This window comes from Lepisma saccharinum, chromosome 20 (genome assembly GCF_977018435.1).
Source record: "Lepisma saccharinum chromosome 20, izLepSacc3.1, whole genome shotgun sequence".
Classification (NCBI taxonomy): Eukaryota; Metazoa; Arthropoda; class Insecta; order Zygentoma; family Lepismatidae; genus Lepisma; species Lepisma saccharinum.
This window is the reverse complement of record NC_139248.1, coordinates 8,867,847-8,891,389: the sequence shown is the minus strand read 5'-3', so window position 1 is coordinate 8,891,389 and position 23,543 is coordinate 8,867,847. Positions and strand designations below refer to the sequence as shown.

The 23,543-nt window shown below is 38.1% G+C and overlaps 1 protein-coding gene across 1 annotated transcript in view; it reads right to left on the bottom strand.

Moving 5' to 3' along the window:
* The window catches only part of Cad99C (cadherin 99C), a 187,935-nt gene that overhangs the window by 26,099 nt on the left and 138,293 nt on the right, over positions 1 to 23,543 (bottom strand). The window contains exons 12-17 of the mRNA XM_083142085.1: positions 20,850 to 21,014; positions 19,242 to 19,394; positions 14,154 to 14,294; positions 11,852 to 12,136; positions 3,107 to 3,280; positions 1,453 to 1,662 (exon numbers count right to left, since the gene is read on the bottom strand). Coding sequence (XP_082998211.1) covers positions 1,453 to 1,662; positions 3,107 to 3,280; positions 11,852 to 12,136; positions 14,154 to 14,294; positions 19,242 to 19,394; positions 20,850 to 21,014 — 1,128 coding nt within the window. The remainder of the gene's footprint in view (positions 1 to 1,452; positions 1,663 to 3,106; positions 3,281 to 11,851; positions 12,137 to 14,153; positions 14,295 to 19,241; positions 19,395 to 20,849; positions 21,015 to 23,543) is intronic.

Sequence of the window (23,543 nt, the reverse complement as noted above, 5' to 3'; positions counted from 1 at the left end):
CCATTCCTGCAGAAAAGTGTGTGCTTCAGCTCATAGCAAGAATTTTGCACATAGTTTCTTATTAATGCATTTTTAATTCTGCTTGCCCAAATATATATTTTTTTAATACAAAAGGACTTATTAAAATATGCTTTTCAATTATAATCATACTAGCTGATTGCCTGGTGTTGCCCAGGCATTTATTTATCGCAATCTTCTGTTAAAGTTGTCCATGGGAGAAACATGTTGATCTTAAATCCACTCTGCATTGCCTCTGTGATTTGTTGATCGAGATTGAAAAAGCAAGTTTGTTTGTTTGTCTCTCTCTCTCTCTCTCTCTCTCTCTCTCTCTCTCTCTCTCTCTCTCTCTCTCTCTCTCTCTCTCTCTCTCTCTCAAATGTCATCGTGAATGTCACCAATAAGCTTAGCGACTCCGAAAACTATGGATTCGACACTAATTTAGTTCATTTTCGACATTTTATTCTTCACTCCCTCTCACTGCGCCCCTCCCCCTTCCCCTCGATAAGAGATGAACTTGGAGTTGAACAGCATTCGTAGCATCACTATTCATCTTAGCGATCCCAAAAACTATGGATTCCACACTAATATTGGTCGTTTTCGATTATTTTTACATGTCACCCCCTTCCCACCCCTACCCCTAGGGGTGTCTTACCCCTACAGTATTTCTTACCCCTACAGTATTTCTTTCCAGATTGCAAGTGATATGTGTACCAAGTTTGGTTGAAATTGCTCCAGGCATTCAAGAGTTATGCCGGAACAAACGCACACACATACATCCATTTTTATATATAACATTATATAATTTAATTTATGAATCTTTCTTCTTGTATATATGTATTGCCTCCATTCTAGAATTATTCCTCTTGTAGTTCATGGTTTTTATAAGCATTTAAGTGTGTTTTTTGATGTGGGAGAACACTTGTTCCCATCATCAAACATTTATTTGTAGTTTTGATCAATGTTACAATTGTAACAATGAAATGTATTTAACAATAACAAAAAAGAAACAGTTATACAATGAATCTTGTCAATAATGTTACTTTACTAGAACCTAGTGACTCAACTGTGAACCAACCATTTTTTTTTAAACTGAGGACCTTATCAGATTTAATGTCATCAGATGATTTGAAAAGTTGCCTGATCTGTTTACTTGGATTAAATTTCAAAGTTGTTGCCTTCACCCCTTGTGAAAAAGAGAGCTCTGTAGTGATTATATACTGCCATTTTCGTAATTTAATTTATTTCAGTGTTATTTTGAAATGAGCGTAACCTCCCACACATTTAGTTATGTCTCCTACTACTTTTTCAAAACCATTTTCTTTTTAATCACATCCTTCTCCTCAATAATATGAGCTGAAAACCCTGTTTCTTGGTCTAAATTTGTAATTGTTAATATTTATCATAACAAACAATTACGGTGTTAATACTAATTTTGCTCAATATTTATCATACCTCAACATTTACAATCACTCGAGTAGTTGCTCCAGGTAGGGGATTTGTGTTTTCTGCCGTTCCAACAACGAGAATGTGTTGGTTTTCCTTCTCATAGTCCAGGCCCCTCACTGTCCGTATTACTCCAGTTCTTGGGTCTATGGAGAAGAGATCCGTAGGACCCTGCTTGATCATGTAAGTGATTTTTTGATTCGTGTCTGGATCATCCGCCTAAAGATAAAATTCATAACAGTCAAGAAAATATACAATTATGGTAGTAACATATAGTGATAAATGATTAAAAAAGTGATATAAAAACAGAAGACATGGCAATTGTGACATGGTGTGTTTTGTCAAGAACAAACAATTATGATCTTGAAACTGTATTACACAACAGAAGTGTTTTTCTACCTACTCCATTAAGTCTGATGATACAAACAATAATTTTGTGAAACATTACCTAGAATAAAATAATAATGTGCTGTTTATAAATATACAGTGAATAATAGGGATAGAACAGATTAATTGGTACTCTATCAGTATTTTACTGATCTGATATATCTATAAGTATTTTACAATTCAGTGCAATGTTGTGCCATTTTGTTATAATTTTTTATGGATATAAACATATAATCTCCATTCTGTACATTTTTAAATAAATAACTAAATACAGTAAAACCTCGTTAATCTGGACTAATGGGGGGATAAGTTGACCGGTTTAACGAAAATCCGGATTAACTGAAATAACCTAAAAGAACCGGAGAATGTGCATTAAAACTCAGTTTATAGCAACAAAACACATTTATTATGGTGTATTTAAAGGGCATAGGCCTAAATACACTATACAGTAACAGTACAAAGTCTGCGGGAAACAGAATTTCATCAGTTGTTGACTGCCTTTTCTTTGGGAAGTTCTCTTGTTGACTTCTATCCACATTTAAAACCTTGCATTCTGTTTTCTTTGTCTGTCCTGACTAAGCAAAGTCCAGCTTATCGGGATCCAGATTAATGAGGTTTTACTGTATGTAGCTTTTTTTTTCCATTGCAAAAGATTGGTTCATTTGTTAATAAATTCACTAAATAGGTCAATGAACCACTTGGAATTTTATATCAGTAGAATATTGTTTATTGGTATTGGTAAATTTTATATTGGTACTTTATCGGTAGTGAATAATAATATATTTCCAACACAAGACGTAAGACATTTTCTTGTGTGAAATAAAATTAAAACTTTACAACCTCCTCTGCAATGTAACACTGGTTTTCTCAATAAACAAAACTTACTACCAATAGTCAAAGTGGAGATGCTATCCCATAATTAAGAAAATTTTCATGAAGCATCCTGTTAGGATAATTTGCTAAGCACCCCCCCCCCCCCCGCCATGTTGGTCCATACAAGCATCCCCACCTCCTATTCCCAAACTAGACCAAGCATCCCCCTAGATGGGAATTAAATTTCCACATCGAGCACTGAAGTGATTATTCTTCATGACACTTTCCTTCTACATGTCATCAAAAGCATTCAGGATGCACTGGCCATGAAAAAATAGGATTTTAGCCACCCAGCTTATAGCCCTGATTTGTCACTATGTCTCTTTCATGTTTAAACTGTGAAGACTGAAGATGATAATTACAAGCAAATGAATATTCAGTCGCCATAAAACAAAGGCAGTACCTTGACTTGGACCACCATATAGTCCGGAACATTTTCGGGTACTCTGCTCTCGTAACTCATGAGATGAAATATTGGCTGTTCATCATCAGCGTCCATTACTTCTACTGTAACAGTTGCAGTGGCAATTCTTGGATCAGGAGCACCATCCCTTGCAGTCACAACGAACCTATATTCCTGAGGGAAAAGGGCATTTCAATAATATAAAAGGACGGCAGAAACATTTCAAATTCTGTTTACAACTATCATATGATAAATACAATTTAATTTCTTACAATCAGTACAGACTGTTTTGCATGCGAATAAGACATATTTAATATGTGTATGTACACTGGGATGCATAAGTATTACCAAATAAATTGACCATCACCTTGTTTATTTCTCTTGTTTTGTGCAATGAGTGATTTAAGAATTGAAACAAAATGACGAACTTCTGAAAATCTCTGCTCTACTTCATGTAAAGAGCCAGTCATTAAAACACACAGGATGCAAAACAAAAATTAATGTAAATAGTCAGACAGTTTGCCAAGCAATACTTGGGCATCTCTCTGTACAAATAAGGAAAGTTATGATACTATTTTAGATGATTGGATCTTCCTTGTCTATGAGAACTATCAAACTTAGGTTGAGGTCAATCTGAAACTTCTTGAGAGTCAATCTTTCTTCCATTGTTGCAGGCTAACAAGGCTCTGGCACCTGGATTCACACCCTCATTTTTTATTATAGATGTGGATATTTTAGATCTCGAATGTGTGTTTTTTGTTTTACAAACACAGATTGATTATGTAGAAATTTTCAGCTAAAAATGCAGGCTCGACCAGGACTCGAACCCGGGTCTCTGGTATACCGTGCCATTGCTCTAACCACTGAGCTACCGAGCCGGCCTGGTCTTGCCTGATTTTTCGCTATTGCTGTTTTACCTGTGTGAAATCTTCTCTGCCTGTGCTACCGCAACGGGATCTATGACTTTGATACACAGTAGACTTCGACGTTGCCTGGTTCCTCCCAGCGTTGAGATGTTAATAATTGAAGATTAGGCATACACAGGAGATGTACTACGTAGAAATAGAAGTCTACTGTGTTTCAAAGGCAACAGCTCCCATTGCAGTAGCCACGCAGGTAAAACAGCGATAGCGAAAAATCAGGCCAGGCCAGGCCGGCTTGGTAGCTCAGTGGTTAGAGCAATGGCACGGTATGCCACAGAGTCCTAGTCGAGCCTGCATTTTTCACTGAAAATTTCTACGTAGTACATCTCCTGTGTGTGCCTAATCTTCAAGACATTGATTAGTTTTCATGAGGACTACAACAGTTTTAATTGAAGAGCAATCGTCTTTTAATCCATAAGACCCATTCTATCAACTTCAAGAAGAAAATCGGTGTAAACAAATGCATGTGAATTGTGAGAAATACTATTGTTGATCCCATTGGTAGAAATGTTGCATGTAGGAATATTGTTTATATGCTAAAGCCATACTACCTGTTTATGGTATAGTGAAATGGCAGTATTGTCATTTATGAATTGTATACCTGTAGTCAATACATCCATGGAAGAGATGAGAACGAGTAATGTAATGGGTGCAAGTAACTGAAATGCTAGCGCACATGGAATTTTAATTTCAATCAATTAAACTAACAAGCGACCGAACTCGAAATATTGGTACCAACATTTGGGAACCAGTTTTGCTTCCTTCTTCAGTAATGTCCAGAAACTATAGTATTAAAATAGGATTAAAAAGAACAACCTACATTTTTTTTACCACTCAAATATTTGTTTTGATTCCAGGAAATGCATGAGAAAAGGGACTAGAATCAGTTCTGGAATGCTGAGAGGAAGAATTGGTGTTCAACCACTTGTAAGTACAATTGTTATTTTCTGTCATTTCTCACATTAACTTCAGAACACAAAAGAGCTAAAGCTGCTGTCAGTAATCAAAATGTCTTTTTACCACATAATTTAGGTGAATAATTAAACCTTCAGTAGCAGAGGTGAAGATATAGTACAAGCAATGCAAGCACTGCTTGCATTATTCGAATATCATTTAATGTACTTAATGTTTTAGCCTTATTTAGTTTCCATCGCACTCGATTTCACAAAAAATTATGGCTGCAAACTCCCTCAGCAGCTCTGTAGCAAGCACCAGCCTCAATGCTTGCTGCCGCTCTGCAGGAAAATAACGCACCCGAATGAGTCACATGGCAAAGCATGAAATTTGGGTGGAACTCATCCACAATGCTTCTACGAAAAGCTCTGCTTCCTGAGCATGCGTGATTCTCGAAAATAGCAGAGTTCAACCGAAAGCAGAAAGATACATATTTGTCTTCATTAACACGTAAACAAGATTGCAAATATAATAACAATTCTGAGTCATAAAATAACTAAAAGAAGTTATTATCACTGTTCTAAATTCCATATATATAATTTTATAATACGATTATTTTAGATTTCGCAAATTGTAAAATGTGTAAAAAAATTGACATTGGGAGTTCAGGCAAGATGGGGAGACTATATTCCTTTCCCGGATTCTCTGGAGTAAGAGAACACGTTCGCGTTCTCGGCGCATGTTGAAGGGTGTGCGCCTCGTCCAATGACCGCGCGGAGGGGAGGGGCATCCACGGGAGGGTGCGACTCGACTGCTCATTCTTGATACAGTAGTTCCGTAGTAAACATGTCAGCTCGGAAGTCTAGGGGAACTCTGCATTCAGGAGAGCGCCGCATAGTGTTGAATGTGTTCGAGAACCTTTTTGAACGAGGTGGTAAAACAGTACTTGAATGTGTTTTGGAGACAGCTGCCCTAACGGGAATTGAGAAATCCACCATCTATAATATCCGGAAGGAAGCGAAACAATCGCGAGGAAAGGATGGAACATCCCTGTTGGAAACGCCGGGCAAGAAGCATCCGAAACGAGCTCAACGATTTGCAGACTTCGATGAGTTTGCGCTAGAGGCATTACGAAGGCTTAAATTTTTGTTTCTCAAGTCTACCTTTTGATAATAGTGATTCATGTGGTAGAAAGAGGGAGTGGATATTCAATTTTTGTTACTTAGCGTTGCTTTTCTGCCACTTCTAGCTAATCGCAACAATGAGTGATGACGTGAAATTGATGAAGAGACACTCATAAACAGTGCCGCAACCACAGGGGCAGAGGGCATTGCCCCCCCCCCCCCCAACCTTGGACCGAAGTCCATTCTAGGGGAAGCAAACATTGAAGTAAAAAACTAGACTAGGAGAATCTAAGAATAGCAGGACAATTGGGTAGTCATGATGGAATTAGTTTCTAATGTGTTTCTTGCATTTTTCTTCCAGACGGCCAAGGGCACTTGCAAGGGGCACAGAGGGGCAATTGCCCCCCTTCGATTTCAAATTTTATACATATAAAAATACATTTCGTAAAATTTTCTTGATCGCTTTGCTCGCAATCTCTCCTATTATTGTAGTCAAAGTTCAGAGCCATAGCTATGGAGCGGCGGGAGTCGGCCCTGGGAGCCAAACGATCTATAGTAAAAAATGTTAAAGATAATGCCATGGCGCTCCGTAAAGTTATTTGCGCCCTATTAAAAGAATTTCTCTCTATGAAACTTAATATGAAATATTAATGATGACACTGTAATCCCTGAAGTCATGAATCAATCAAGGGATTACTATTTATTTGTCAGGTGTCAAAACATGTATTTCAACTATAATATAATACAATTCACACAATATTTTGCAAAATGGTTAACGTAACCAATAGGCAAACGTTGTGTGTAGTGATGCAAGAGTCTCCCCTTTGAAGAAAATAGAGTCTGTGGTGGACTAAGGGACCCATGTTTTAATGTTTTAGCAAGTTCAAAAAAATGTATTACAAATTTTTACACAAATCATCAAAGTGTAGATAATATGTAACCATTAATATTTAATTAATTCAATTTTTCTTGCATAACACAACACAATGGTGTTGCTGGATTCTCGTTAGATTCCTTTGTGCGTAAAAATCTTACATACTGGAAACTAAGACGGAATCATTATGAAGCATTATTTTGAAAGGACTCACTTAATCAGTTCTGCAGAGAGGCCCAAAGCTGTTGGTACATAATAATCATCTATTAACATTATCGACCTGTAAATATCAAGTAGATACAGTCCCTATTAGCCTATTTATGTTAAACTTATACAATATTCCAAATTCTTTGGCAATCTTGAAAGGTCATTATCGAAATATTGCTATTTGATGTTTTTTTGTTTGTTTGTTTGTTGCAGTTTCTGTTACTTATCTCTTTTGGGGGAGGGGGCAAGTGCCTCTGCGTACCCTGCTATATATGCCAATGCGACACAATATATTAAAGCCCCCTCTAGGATTGACTTCGCCCCCCCCCCCCCCCCCTACAAAGAATATTTGGCTACGGGCCTGACTGGCCATTGTTGAGAATAAGAGAAGAAATTGACAGCAGAAAGCGTTTAGCTTTACAGCCCTTATACCGCGCAGCACTTCGTTGCTTTCATCCCGCACCCTTCCCCACCCAGTCTGGCCCCGCCCACAAGCTTACCCCTCTGCGCGTCGCTACTCCAGAGAATCCGGAAAAGCAGTATATTTATGTTTCCAGGAAATGGAATGTCTGCACCCCTGTGAAGAGTTTACCAAGGGAGGGAGGGAAGATTCGACGGACCTTGGTATACACCCTGCGTCCAGCTCGGTCCAGCTCAAATTACATCAGAATGTTGACCGCTACCATTGTTTGCAACTGCCAAATTATTTACACAGTAATTCAAATTAGCTGTTTCACAAATTTTACAACTACATTCAATAAATTGACGGCTTTTGAATAAAACTTGGGGTGAAAATAATGCTATCTGCAAAGGAACTATCTATTAATATTTGTACACAGCATAGAAGTAAATCGTATACATTGTGCACATTATGAACACAAGAATATGTTTTAAGTTTTATTATTAGGACACAAGTGGTGTTCCCAGGATTTTTTTTAGTAGTCAGTTCTCATTTTGTCATATTTTCCTGCCTTTGACGGTCCTTTTCTTAGGAATACTGGGCCAAAAGGGGGTTATGTCTCCCACCAACCCCCCTCCCCCCTGGGCATGCCACTTAAATATTATGTACATCCTCTTTCTGCTATAATGATTCTGATTCCATAGTGTATTTTCTATCTCCAAACTGATATATCTTTCCTTCCCGTGAGGGATAAAATTAACGGAATAGGTTGGTATCACTTTCTGTTGTTGCAGAGATTTTCAAGGTGATCTTGTGTGGATGCTTTGCAGTTGTGGAAAGAGCATTGAAACATTTCGAAATCTTGGCTGGGAATCAAAATTGTTGTGTCAAACGTATGACGGGGCAGCCGTAATGGTAGGGGATCTCTCTGGGACACAAGCGCGGGCCAGAGAGGTTTTCCCAAGTGCAATATTTGTTCACTGTTTAGCATATTGCTTAAATTTAGTACTTTCTCAAACAGTGAGCAACATTAGTGAATGCAGAGTATTTTTCTCAACGTTAAGTGGCCTTACTTCTTTCTTTTCGCATTCGACAAAAAGAAGTGCTGCTCTCGACGATATAGTTAAAGCAATGTTACCTGAAGTGGTTCAGACCAGGTGGAACTACAGTGAACGGCTTGTACAAAAAACATCCGAAAATAGAGTGAAGATAATTTAAATGTTTGAGGACATTAGTGGCAATGCACAAGACTGGGGCGGTGAAACAATTTCTTCTGCGGGTGGTTTCTTGGCATTCCTGGACAGTTTCGAAACCAACTTTCTTCTTCTCTTGTTTAGCGAAATATTTTCCTTGATGGGATATTTATTTAATGTGCTGGAAACAAATCTATGGATACTGGATTTTGCCTCAAAGAAATTGAAAGTGTCAAAAGTGACATTACCAAGAAACGAGAATAATTTGGCATAATTTATGCAAAGACAATAGATATTGCAGGAGTACCATATTTCTATTGTGAAGTTGTAGACAACATCATAAGCCAACTGTCTTCGTGTTTTGTAAACCTTAAGGCCCTAAGATTTGTTGAATTGGTCGATAGTGGGAAATTTCGCATGTATGCTGCTACAATTTCAGAAACTGCCTTTTCATCGCTTATGCAACTGTATAGCCAGCATTTTGACAAAACCTTATTGCACACCGAGCTCAGCTTTGCCTATTGTCGGGATTGTTTCCGCTATAAGAGTGTAGTACATTGTAAACAACGAATTACATGAAGTGATGCCCGAACAACACAAACTGTGTCTGCTAGTACTGACTTCTGACTATACCAGCCACAACAGCGTCAGTTGAAAGATCGTTCTCAACGCTGAAACGTATCAAGACATTCGCCAGGAACAGCATGGGTCAGGAAAGGTTGTCAGCACTTGCTCAAAATGGGTGAAACTAAATTTTACGAGTGTGTGCTTAACCTTTTGAGTCCCAAGGTCATTTTCACAAGTAAGCCTCACGGTCCCGAGCCGATTTTGAGCAAAATGCAGAGTTTCAATTAAATGAGTGTAGATCGGAGACTAATTGCCCTAGAGAGATGAGTGATACACCGTTGTACGCGGAATGAACCAGAGATTCAGACTATATGCAATTTATGCAAATTCGGCGTATATATGGAGGGGGAAAGGGGGAAATCCCCTGAAAATACTTTTTTTAAAAAATGGGGTTTCGCCCCTCCCCCCCCTGCCCCCCGAAAAAAAGGATATGAAAAGTTCAAAATACACATAGAAATTATCGCTGGCATGTAAGAAACAGAAAAATATTTGCATCATTGTCGTATGACCAATGTAACTTGAGTTGTACCCCCAAAAGGAATGGTGGGCACGCCACTGATTCAAGCTTCAAAATGCAGCGGTACCTTGAAATGACTATAGCTCAGAAACTAAATGCCCTAGAGATATGAAAGATATACCGTTGTACGCAGAATGAATCACAGATTTAGACGACATATAATTTATGCACATTCGACGTATATATGGAGGGGGAAAGGGGGGAAATCCCCTCAAAAATACTTTTCTTAAAAAAATGGCGTTCCCCCGCTCCCCCCCGAAAAAAAATGTCAAAATGCACAAAATGCAAAATTTATGCAAATTTGGCGTATATATGGAGGGGGAAGGGAGAAAACCCCAAAAAATTATTTTAAAAAATTGTTGAAATGTTTGAAATTTATATTTTCCCTTGAAAAGAGACCCAAAAGAGAAGTCCCTTTTCCCGCCTTTTCACCTCCATTTTTATGAAGAAAAAAAAGGTGCAAGAAACATTTCTGTTAAATACATGTGTTAGGAACAATATAAAAAAAAATCGAAATTCTAGCCAAAAATAGAAAAGTTATAACGTTAAAACTACGACCTTGACACAGCATCTCGATCGAGACGCTTGGGACTGTGATGGTTACTTTTAGGTATCTCGATCGAGACGCTTGGAATCCAAAAGGTTAAACATTTTCTAGAGAAGAGAAGAAGAATCGAGTATGAATATCATCACTAAGGGTCACATTCTTCCAATGGACCAAGCGTTTGGAATTTATTGTGGTGAGTACATCGTCTATGCATGTGTTTTTTTGGTTTGAAATGAAATTTTTAATGTTTGTGTTTAACTTTTTATTTTAATGTTTAAGTTACTCCGAATGCCGTTTTTAGGGTACCCACAAATCCTAAATTACAATCACGCAGCGTAAAATAAACAAATGAGTCCCATTTCTTTTACCTAAATCGGTTTGGTCACCGTTTGCCAACATTAAATAATAATGAACAAATAAAGGTACTAATCAATAAGAAATTCCGTACCCCTTTAGTCCTATGCGGAAAGTTCGCATATGTAAGACGTTTACTACCATATGAATAACGATACCTGGAATTTTGAAAGTAAATGTGACGTTTGCGGATCATATGGTTTATTTTTAGTACCATCACTTTATTATGATATTTTGACAAATCCAGCGACTGGGTCAATGAGGCTCTAAACCTTTACCCCCCCCCCCCCCTCCTCAGCATGTCATTGTACCACATGTTTTGTTGAAACATCACTTGCCTCCCTTGTAAGACTACGCTTCTCTACTGTTCAGTAGGGGTACTCGATACATTAATTTACTGGAAACATGGAGTACACTGTCCCACCATTACTGTTACAAATGTATTGGAATTATCCATTTTTCTTTCAAATAAACCATAACGTACATATTTAAAATTACATTCAAAATTACACATATATCAAAATGTTAAAACTTTACCCAAATACAGGAACTGGCAGGATTGTTTAAGTACATGGGTATGCACGTGCCTTCAATTCAAACAATTATTTGCTAATACTGGTTGATACTGGTACACTCACCTCAGGTAGTAGTGCCGCCACAATATGCTTCTTTATACCGTATTTTTGCTCAAGGTGCAGTTCGACTGACATTATTTCATTGTTTGTAAATATTATTTTCTATTAATAACCCATGGCACGACAGCTGCCCTCAAAGGGCCTTGGCCTATCTCCCCACTGCCAGTCTCCCTCCTACAATCCTACCTAGAGCTGTGGAGATCTTCAACCGGTGATGGGGTGACGTTGGGTCCTCAGCCGTTATAGGAGATATCCGAGACCGGATTATTTTCTATTACTTTGCGTAATTTGTCTTTAATTCTTCTTAGTGAAGGTGAAAACTTTTCTAATTAATTTAATAAAAAGTTGAAATGAATGCATCACAATTGTGCTGTATGAATTACACAGAGCTACTAAATCTCTCTGGTACATCAGTTTTGTATCAACACTGTTTCTTAAGTGTGAACCTACCCTCTGATGCTCGAAATCCAGTTCCTTGTTTGTTCTGACCTCCCCTGTCATGGTGTCGATTGCAAACGGGATGTCTTCGGGAACAGTGTAGTAGACGATTGCATTCTGTCCTTCGTCAGCATCCACAGCATGGACTCTTCCAATTATTTTAGAGCCTTCACCTTCTCGAATCCTGAACACATACGGAAGATCCTTAAACACAGGGTTCTTGTCGTTTATGTCCGTTACTTTTATATTTACTTCTGCGGTGCTTGACAGGCCACCATTATCTTCGGATTTGATGATCTGGAAGAAAAATTAATAGATTTTGTACCAGTGGCAGAGTTACAGTTGGGAGGGGTGAGTTTCAGTCGGGTATGACAATCAATCGTAACCTATACTTGCACTGTTTTGTGTAAACAATATATGGTTCTGTTAGTAGGAACCAACTATAGTGGAATCTCTATTTTATATTTTTCAGGGGACCAAGGTGAAACAACTTAAAATGCAGGAAAATTTTAAATCGAGGAAAATTTTATGGCATTTTCTTCTATTGTGACCATGAAAATTGAATTTTTAATGTGAAAAAATGTAAAAGCAAGGAAGTAAAATCGGGGTTCCACTGTACATGTCATGTCGTACACATTAGTTTGTTTTTTTTTTAAAAAAATACAAGGCCAGGGCTGGAATAGATTGCTGTTGTTGTATGTCATTGTTATTATAATTCCTCCCATTGACATGGTAAACTGAATGATCGGATATTGAGGAGTGAAACGAATAAATGAACAAAAACCCATTCTCTGCAGTGGTCTCTGGTTTAATCCTGTTTTTGAAACATCTTGCAGAGTGGTTTGTGTCCAAATTTGAAGTCTGGAACATTTTCGGGTACTCTCATCATTCAAGCATTGGAAGCGGCCCCAGCGACCATGCAGCGTCGAATAACATGGGTATCTGGGGGGAACCCTGGGGGGTAAAGGTGGTCAGGGGCATGTTGCTGATCACATCACCCCCACTCACGACCGGATCAAGAAAGTGTGAGCCGTTACTCCCACACCCCCTATACGCCTTCATGGCGTGGTGCTAAGCACAGGGGAGCACTTAACCTTTTTACCATCATTCAAGCAAAGCTAACTCCTTGGTCTTTTATATTTATTGTAATAATCGTAATATATGAAGCTGACCTCCATGGTTGAGTGGTTGGCAGACCATGCAATGATGCCAGGGGTCCCGGGTTCGAATCCTGGCCTGGGTATGGGTGTTCTTTGTGAGTGTCTCTTCATCAATTTCATCACATCATCACTTATCCTCATCTTTGAGATTAGCCAAAAGTGGCAGAAAAGCGAAATAAAATTAACCAAATCAATAAACAATCAATAAATGTAAACATATGAAGGCTTATATTATGTACCAGAAATATATATATAAAGCACATGTAAGTCTTCATATACAGGATGTCCAGGCTAGAGGTATAAAAAAATTACTGCTTATAATGCGAAAACTGCTCTTTGTATTGTCTCGTAGTGAAGCTGGCCTCCCCGATGGTGCAGTGGTAGCGTCGTCGCCTTGTAATCAAGATGTCACAGGTTCGATACCCGATGGAGGCACATAGTGGTTCAGATTCCACTTTAAACTGTAGGTTCAGTCCCGATTAGCCTTACTGTGCATAAAGTGGACTTAAAACAAGAAATCAACCAACAAATCATAGTGAAGCTCAGTCAATCAACCATCGATCCCAGATTTCAGTAGTTCACTTGTACGATCAATCGTGCTGTTGAGTCACGCATGCGCAGAAACTACCTGGCCACCAAGATCCACAGATTTGACACCATTAGACTTTTTTGCATGGGGCTTCATTAAAGATGTTGTGTGCAATGGAAAGTTTATGATTTTGGTGATTTGAGACAGCGAATCGTTGCGCTAATAATGCTTCAAATGCTGGTCAACACTTGGCACGAGCTTGACTATTCCTTTGAATATGTGTCGAGCTACAAATTGTGCTAACATTGAGGTGTACCAACGCACATAAAAACCTTCCGAGTTACTTTGTGCATAACCAGGACAAGAAAGTTAATTAAATTTACAGATGCTAAAATATATGTGTGTATTTTTGTATACCTCTAGCCCAGACACCCTGTATTTGCTTTATTAGAATTAATGATCAGTGTTTGCTAGTAATTTGTTTGCAAGAAAATTTCGATAGAAAGTACATATCATGTAGTAACTTTTGAGCCATATAACTTTCACTGTAACTCTGTTTTAAAAACTAACTTTCCAAACACTGGTATTAACTATTATAATACTAAAGTCTCTAATTCACACTTACCAGTTGATATCGTGTCAGATCCTCTCTATCAAGTTTCCTTATAACAGTTATTATTCCTGTCTTGGATCCTATTGCAAACTGCCTCAAATCATTGCCTGATACAATTGAATAAGTCACGGGGTCTTGTTCCGGATCCTCAGCCTGCAGAGTAAGAAGAATCAAATTAGTTGGAAAAGTAAGAACTTACCTCATAATTTTTCATAGATTTTGGATTTCATCATGCAAACCTGAACTAAGGTCCATGCTATTTCTTTATTTTATACACACGCACACACCTTACACCTTCCAGAACAAACTTCTGCAGTGATGTCATCAACTTGTCAATGTATATTTTTTCTAACTTGAATCATTTTATCTGATCAAAAGTTTTTTGTACCCAGGGTGATAACAATCATGATGTTTATTAAAAAATCATTTTTGATTATTTTTTTATTTAAATCAATTATTATTATTTTTTTAAAAAAAAAAAGTTAAAAATTGCTTGTATGGTTTTTGGCACCGTACATACTGTATATGTTTTTTTAAGAAAGCTTTCTCTAATAAAAGGCCCTGTAAAATATTTGAACAGTTTGATTAAAGCAAATTTAAATTTAAATGTAAATATATATACAAGGGTCGTTCAAGGTTGACCAGGATTTTCGTACGTAAAAAATCGATGAATAGCCGGATCATGATGAAACGTGCGGGTGACGTAATGTATTCCTTCGCGAGTAACTAGCACCCGGCATGACATATTTCGCGCATGCGCAGCAGTTGCAGCGAACATGGCAGCAAGCAGTGTGTCTGTGGCTGTGGAGCAGCGGTGTGTAATCAAATTTCTCGTGAAGGAGAAAGTGAAACCACCTGAGATTTTCAGACGATTGCAAGCACAGTATGGTGAACAAACGATGTCGCAGACAAGAGTGTACGAATGGGGTGAGCAGTTTCGCGAAGGACGGGAGCTGGTGACAAATGAAGCGCATGGACACATTCGCCCGACTGCAGTCACACCAGTGAATATCGCACGTGTTGAGCAAATGATTCTTGAGAACCGTCGAGTAACAGTGCAGGATATTGCTGCCGAGGTGAATATCAGTGTCGGGAGTGTTGAGACAATCATTCACGACCACTTACGCTTCCGCAAAATCTGTGCAAGGTGGGTTCCCCGCCAGCTGACATTCGATCAGAAGTGGACACGCAGGACGGTCTGTGAACAGCTTCTGAATCGGTTTCGAGCAGAAGGTGATGAATTGTTGCAATCCATCATCACGTGTGATGAAACATGGTTGCACAATTCAACCCCAGAGACCAAAAGACGCAGCATGGAGTGGCGGCATAAAGGTTCCCCGCCCCCCAAGAAAAGCAAAACGCAGCCGTCCGCTGGAAAGATCATGGCAAGTGTCTTCTGGGACATGAAGGGCGTTATCCATGTGGATTTTCTGGACAAAGGGAGCACGATTAATGCCCAGTATTACTCCACATTGTTGAGTGGTGCTGTATGAAATCCATTCGCAAGAAAAGACCTGGGATGTTGTCTGGAAATGTCATTCTTCTCCATGACAATGCCCGCCCTCACACGGCCAATGTGACAACAACAACTCTGGCCGACATGCGCTGGGAAGTTCTGCCCCATCCCCCCTACAGTCCGGATTTAGCCCGCAGTGATTATCATTTGTTTGCACCCCTTAAAGACCATCTGGGAGGGAAGAAATTCAAGACAGACGAAGCACTGCGGAGCGATGTCCTCCAGTGGCTACGACAACAACCAAGTTCTTTCTATGCCAAAGGCAATTTGGGAGCTGCCAGAACGATGGCAACGGTGCCTCGGCGCGCACGGAGAATACTTTGAAAAACTGACATAGTTTGGTGTTTCTTCTGCTACCTATTTCCTCTGCAGAAATAAAAGTCCTGGTCAACCTTGAACGACCCTTGTATGTAAATTCTGGTGAACCTACTATGAAAATGTTTGTTGAGTGTCTTAATGAAACTCTACTAATTTCAGTAACTTTTCTTTCAGTAATTATAGAACATTATGAAAGTACTCTATAATTGTAACTTAAAATATTTTTCATAGCCTTTGTAGCTGAATTTTGGTGTTTTTTGTTAATGATAGTTTGCAAAATATCAGTGCCATGTTTATTTACAGTTTAATGACAATGACACTATTTGTGGTTTAACACAATTAGAAATTGCATAATTTTCTACACAAAATATTTGCTATCTTTACCTACAAAAATTATTGAATTTTAAATCAAGATAAATTTAAGTGTGTTTACAGTTTTCATATTGCATTTCCTTTCCTATGAGCTTCACCTCATCAACACATACATTTTGTTTCCTTTCTTTTCCTTCCTTAGAGCCTAATGAACACCATTAACACCTTCCCTGTGTAATTTTCTGACAAAATGCTTTCCCGCTCTGTGTATTTTTTTTCTGAGTTTGCGTAGTAATATTTTTAAGTAGCTACTGCTTCAGCACAATTCATCCAAGTATCGTGGTTCATACGTCTATCTCATCAGAATAGAACAGGCTTTCAAATGGTACCACGCATGTGTACATCAAGTATGAGGAAGGGGAAATCGGAGATAATTTGGGAAATTTCCCTCCGAAAAATCCCTTTTGGTAACTTTGGGGCCCTCTCGACCGGCCCTGGATATAGGTACCCGATTATAATCTACCTTGAAAAATGCTATGGTCTATACATAATGTGTCCGCCAAGTTTCATTACAATATCTTGAATAGGTGTGAGGGAAAAAATATTTTGCAATCCTGTTTGGCAATACTATTAGATACCTGTGGCAGCGATTGTGTTCCAAAACCGGGTAGCAAGGTGCCAAAATTGGGGGGGGGGGGCAAAGACAGTATATTTCCCTTTGTAGATAATATTTAGTATAGTGTGGGAGCAAAAGTGTCAAAACGTTGGGGGGCAACTGCTCCTCCCCTAATTGCCGCACTTTGTCAGCTTAACACAAAAACAGTTTACTTTCCTCTGAACTACTACTTCTTCTTCTTCTTTGTTGGCACTGAAAATCATGACTAAATAAATAGGTCATTGTTTCTTCAATAGCAAATCATATGTTTCACCAACAAAAACATATTATTCCGTTCAACACAGGTTACTTCAGTCAAAGATGTTCACGGGCGTAATATTACGCCCAACACAGGGAAGGGGTTAAATGATTACAAGATGAATGTGCTTTCAGCAAAAGTGATTCTGGTATCTACAAAATTCTTGTGTACAATATTCTGTAAGTCATTTATTTAAAGTGATTTAAATCAGCGATTTAAAAGAAAAATCATCTGGTTTAAAATGCGATTTAAATCAACCTCATTTAAATCAATCCACTTTGCTTATACTGAAGAAGCTCAATGTTGAGAGTGTTTACTCCTATAATGCAGTGGAATGAACAAGTATTGCTTGGCAAATTGTCCATGACGATTTTCAACTTTTCTCTCTTGCATTCTATGTGTTTTTAAGGATTGTATATTTATGTATGCTAGTGCAGAAGTTGTCAGCAGCTTGTTTGGAATTTTGAATCAATTCTTGAAGTTCCCATTTCATAAAACAAAGAGAATATGCTTGGTAATACTTATGCATCCCGCTCTACACTTAACAGCAAAAACTATAGTAGGTGAAATGTCTACCATCATTTTCATTCAATCTGTTTTCCTCAATATGAGGATTGTGAATTAAAATGAGAACACACCAACAAGCAAAGGAGAACATCTACTTTGCCTTAACAAAATTCCATTCCTTAAAACAACACAGGATGTAGAGTAAAAAAGAATATAAATAGTGATGGACAATTTGCCTACCATCATCTTTGCCTTTGGCTGTACTGCTTAACAAGATATCTTTGAATATGTAAATTAATTGCAACATAATGAAAGGTTTTCTACTTTCACTCATATTATGAAACTTTATGTTCACTTGATGTTGACTAACTTGACTTCGAGTACCTATATATTTTTAGTTTTATCCCAGCGAAGAAAACAAAGAATAACTATGACCTTTAAGGAACATAATACTAACTGTAGGAAACTAAAACACAATTTTTTTCCTACTAATTCTACATACGCAGACAAATACATACCTTTCATAAAACATGTTAGTGCTTCAACATTAGGGTTGCTCCAAATTTTATATATTAAAAGTAACACTATATTATATAAAACATACATTCCACCCCACCACCCCTGCCATTGTTATTTGATCCAAAAAGTTGGATATAGTTTTCTAGTATTTGACCTTATTTTATCAAGAATGGTAAACTGCTCAACAATAGAAGTGGATTGATACATATGATAATTGATCTATTGTTATGATGATATTGTTGTCACAGTGCCTATGGATACCTAACCAAGATTGTGTGATAAAACTTGTCACCATATCCCCTTCATGGCATGGTGCTATATGCATGGGGAACTTTACCTTATCTTTTTACCTCTTCCCAAAATCTAGGAATCATTGTAACAAAGGTAAGAATTGTGACTAGGACTGCAAATACTGATGTTGGAATAAGATTATTGAAATTCTCAATATAAAGATTATTTATTATTATGGGTCCTCGTACAAGGTCAACTGTATTAACACTTTGTTCACCGTTTTGTTCAAATTTTCTACATTTTAAATTTCTCTAGGCAAAATAAGAAATTACTGAAACATATATCTTAACAAATTACAGGCCTCCCCGATGGCACAGTGGTTGCATCATTGCCTTGTAATCAAGGAATCCCAGGTTCGATACCCGGTGGAGGCACATCGTGGTTCTGATCGCACTTTAAACTGTAGGTCCAGTCCCGATTAGCCTTACTGTGCATAAAGTGGACTTAAAACACCAAATCAATCATTAACAAATTACATAATTATTTTGAAATTCATACGTAAGAGAGACACAAATTAGAAATTTACATGGCAACAGTTTACATTACACACACTTACTGTTTGAGTTTGGAGAATTTTGAATACCTTAAAACCATTTTAACATAAAAGGAATGATCTTTCCCAGAAATTCTCAGACTTTGTCAAGAATTTCCTAGATTTAATGCACATGATTGATTACAGTATTTCTAATTGCATAAAGAACAATCTGTGGCTCTTGTACTTACTGTAATAGTTGCAACTGTCGAGTTTATGGAAGCTCCTTCGCTGACTTGCACTTCATACGTGGACTGAGGGAAAACTGGACCCCTCGTGTTCGGCCCTGGTATTACAGTTACCTCAACAATAACCTGAGACGATTTTCCACCTCGATCAGTAGCCTGTAGAAAAAAATATTGGAAAAATATTTATTTATAATTTGTTACTTACAGTCAATTAGTGAATTGTAGAAACACTTTCAGGGGGTGTCACTTCTTCTTTGCAAAGGTTATGAGGATCTAGCATACAAAAATTGCTTAATAGTAGATCATATTTACTTGAATGTACAGAAGCATTATAGTCAATTCTCGAACCTACTATCCCAGGAATGCTTCTCAAAGAAACAACCATGCTACTAAGAACTGTGAAAAAATGTTTTAAAAAGTTAAAATTTTGAAGGAAATTGGACGAAAAATATGTTTGTTGCACTTATTCCGGTCACTGCGTTGTGATTCTCTTTGAAAGCAATGTACAGCATGTCATCAGTGGTACAAAATTTAAGGCTGCTATTGCCAATTACATATACCTGGTCAGCGAAGCTTCAGTAGTCAGGAAAACCATGCGAGGTCCTGGACAAAGTACTGGCCCTAGTGAGATATTAGGCCGATGCATGGTCCTGTGGTTTGATAATTTTGGTGGTAATCAGTGGTCAAAATCGGAGGGATGCCCACTGTTAATAAATAAAGTTTTATGTATGAAGTACTCATAATTTTTCAGCAAGCAGCTGTTGTATTAAGTTGATCTATCTTTGGGTGTATATGGATCCATGGGGTATCAGTTGAAGCACAAGAAGTCAACCCATTAAAATAAGTTAGTTAATATTACATGCAATTTTGCTGTGAGAGCCATTAAAACATGGTCAAAGTACAATTTTAATTGAATATTTGCATTTTGGGGTCAGGAGTGGTTGAAAATCTGTTCACATTTAAGTAATAACCCCTTAGAAATAACAACTCTTTTCCTGGAAACCGGGTAAGGTAATATACTGCTGGACAAAAAAAAACGGTGGGGTATATAAGCTGTCTAGTAACGGGTGTTACCTCCCAGGGCATCAATTACAGCTTGTAACCGCCGTGGCATGCTTCGAATAAGGTTGGCAATCACTTCTTGGTCCAATTGCTCCCATTCTTCTTGAATAGCACGTCTTAGCTCTTCAATTGTTTCTGGAACTATTGCGCAGTCTCTGATATGTCGTTTCAGTTGATTCCAGACGTGCTCTATTGGATTTAGGTCCGGACTTTGTGGTGGCCATTCTAATCGCATAATCGCAACTTCGTCCAAGTACTCCGTGACAATATTCGCAATGTGAGGACGCGCATTATTATGCATAAAAACAAAGTCCGGGCCTATGAATGGTGCATATGGTACTACATGATCTGCCACACATTCTGTAATATACCTGCGAGCTGCCATTGACCCATTCTCTACAAGAACCAACTCTACGTCCTTGTAAAAAGATACCTTCTCGGACCATGACACCACCGCCTCCAAAGGGTGTTATTTCAATGAAACAACATTGTGCAGCATGGCCGTAAATAGCCTAAATCAAAACGAGTGGAAATTTTTAGTGTGCCTACCTGCACTGTTATGCTGTACTGCTCCCCTGCATTTAGTTTCCCGGCTGTTTCTATGGTGCCTGTGATTGGGTCGATCTTGAACTTCTGCCGTCCATTGTTTGATACATGGTAGATGCTGTATCTGATCTCTGCATTGTCTCCAAAATCCCGATCGCTGGCCATGACCTGAAACATCAGTATTCGTCAACATTGTCCCTTTTGTTAACAAGTACAGGGTGAGACAAAAGAAAAACTGATGGTTTTCAAATAGGAGGTTGATGTGTTAAGTTGGCAATACTGGCACTGTATAGTTGTATGAGAACCAGAGGGATGTAACTCCAATTTATCAGACTTACAGGAGAGGGGAAATAATGTATTCTTAGGAATATACCTGATTCTTAAAAGGTGTCAGTAAATTAGATACACGTGACCAGGCCTGTACCCAGGATTTTTTTGAGGGAGGGGCCAGACCTGTATGTGTGTGTATACATACTAGCAATTATTATTACAATAAATAACATGTCTAAATGTGAGTTAACAGGAATTAAAAGTAACGCAATGTTCTGACTAAATCGGTGAATCAAAAGTCTGGTAACCTTGCATCAATGATTTTAAAACAAACTACCCAATATTGCAGACTGGACACTTCTAAACAAGAAACACATTCATTTATGCAAGAACAAAATTGAAATTTTTACAAATTTCAAAAAATCGACGATGTTATTTTCGTAGTTTTTTATAGGTTCACATTTAAATATTTCAGGGTTCGAGGGGGTGGCATGGCCCCCCTGGCCCATCTCCTGGGTACGGGCCTGCACATGACTCTTATTGCTAATGATTAGAAGTGAGGATATGTCGATCTGACTCCAAGTAGAGATCTTCAGAGGAGTTTATTTATTTAAACAAAACTAAAAACCACATTTTGGGGAGTTACGTTCCTCTGACTCTCATATGGCAATATGGAAGTGTTTTTGAAAAGGTAGGGGAGGTATGTATGCTTTTTCAGTAGTGAGCCCTCATTTTTCCGTGTCTTCCTTCCTTTGATGTTGTTGCTTTTAGGAATACTGGGCCAAAGGGGGTGTTACGACCCCCACCAACACCCCTCCCCTCCCCTTGGACACACCACTGATGATATGATAGCTTCTGTCTGGAAATTTAGTTCGTGACTCATTGGACTGTGCAAGTGCACATTCCTACTGCTGAGCTATAAACTCAAGGTCTAAAGTAGGGATTTTAGCTTTCCTGGTATCTTGATTTGAGATGTCTTCTCACATAACCATCTAAGAACACTTACTCAAAATCTGTTAAAGCTCCACAGCAAGAGATGCGAGACTCATGTGTCTGCACAGTCCTAAAGTAAATGTTAGTGTGCTGGGTCCTTATTCGCCATAAGCAGACCTTACTTCATTAACTATGGACAGTATCTCTGAACAATGGTTTTAAAAAAAGACGAGCAATTGTTTTCCCATGAAGATCAATGCTTCCTTCTCAGAGTGCCATAATCCCCAATAATTTCTGAACATTATTTTAAAAACTATCAGCTGTTTCTTTGCAATTGGAACTTCGATGATATATTTTTCATGGAACTGTCAGAAATGAACTTAAGGTAGCTTTCAGACTGAACTCACAGACGACAGGTGGCACTTTTTTGCATCGTGTTGCCTTGGTCTATTGATTGCATATGCACTTTCTAACTGACAGGGGAAGCCCAACTTCAGTGTTGAAACCCACGTGTCACTTGTCTCTGCAGCCAATCTATGTGGCAGAGTGGTTAGCACAGCATGCTATGATGCCAGGGGTCTCAGTTTTGAATCCTAGAATGGGTCTGGGTGTCCCTTCAACAGTTTTATAATATCATCTCAACTTCATCATCGCGATTAGCCGAAAGTGGCAGAAAAGCGAACTAATTTAAACCAATCCAAACAATGTCACTTGTCGCTTCAGTCTGAGAACTGCCTAAAATACAGAAAAATGTAAAATTCGGGAATGTATTTGTCTATGTTGGAATGAATCTTTGAATCTAAACATGTGTGTGTGCATGCACTAACAAAATATTTACCCATATTAATAATGTGATGCTAATGAATATTTTTTTATTATTTTCAGAGAAGTACAATCATATCATGACTGCAGTGGGTCGTCGGCAGTAGGTAAGTACTTTAATCAATGTACTATCAGTTGAACAATAAGAATGCTTTCATTCCTCAAACAATTATCTCAAGATATGACCTTAATACAGTGATATGCTGACTCGAATTAATTGAAATTTAGAAATTAGGCGAGACTTCTGGATCAAAAATGTCTCTGCTAAATTTTTTGGCAACAGGAATTAAACATTGACTGGATGTGATTTTTATTAACAAATGAAGAGTCTGGATGAAAAGTGTGATAAGTTACATTTTTCTCTCTTTACAAGAGAGATTGCCTACGGTTTTATTCCCATTCACTCTTTTTATTTATTTTTCCTTTTAGCTTGGCGTATAATTTAGATAAGGGGATTTCCCCGAACATATAGAAGGGTGTAAATAGCCCTAGGTGCTGAAACACCCACCCTAATTTTAGCAAACTTTACAAGAGAGCAAATTCAAGCTTTCAAGATTTGTTACTTTTTAAATGTATGCTAGTTTTAAACTTTCACCTTTCTCTGGGCTTACCGAGTTTTTCGTCTGTACAGTTACAACATACAGAACTAACTGATGGAGCTATTAAATGCCA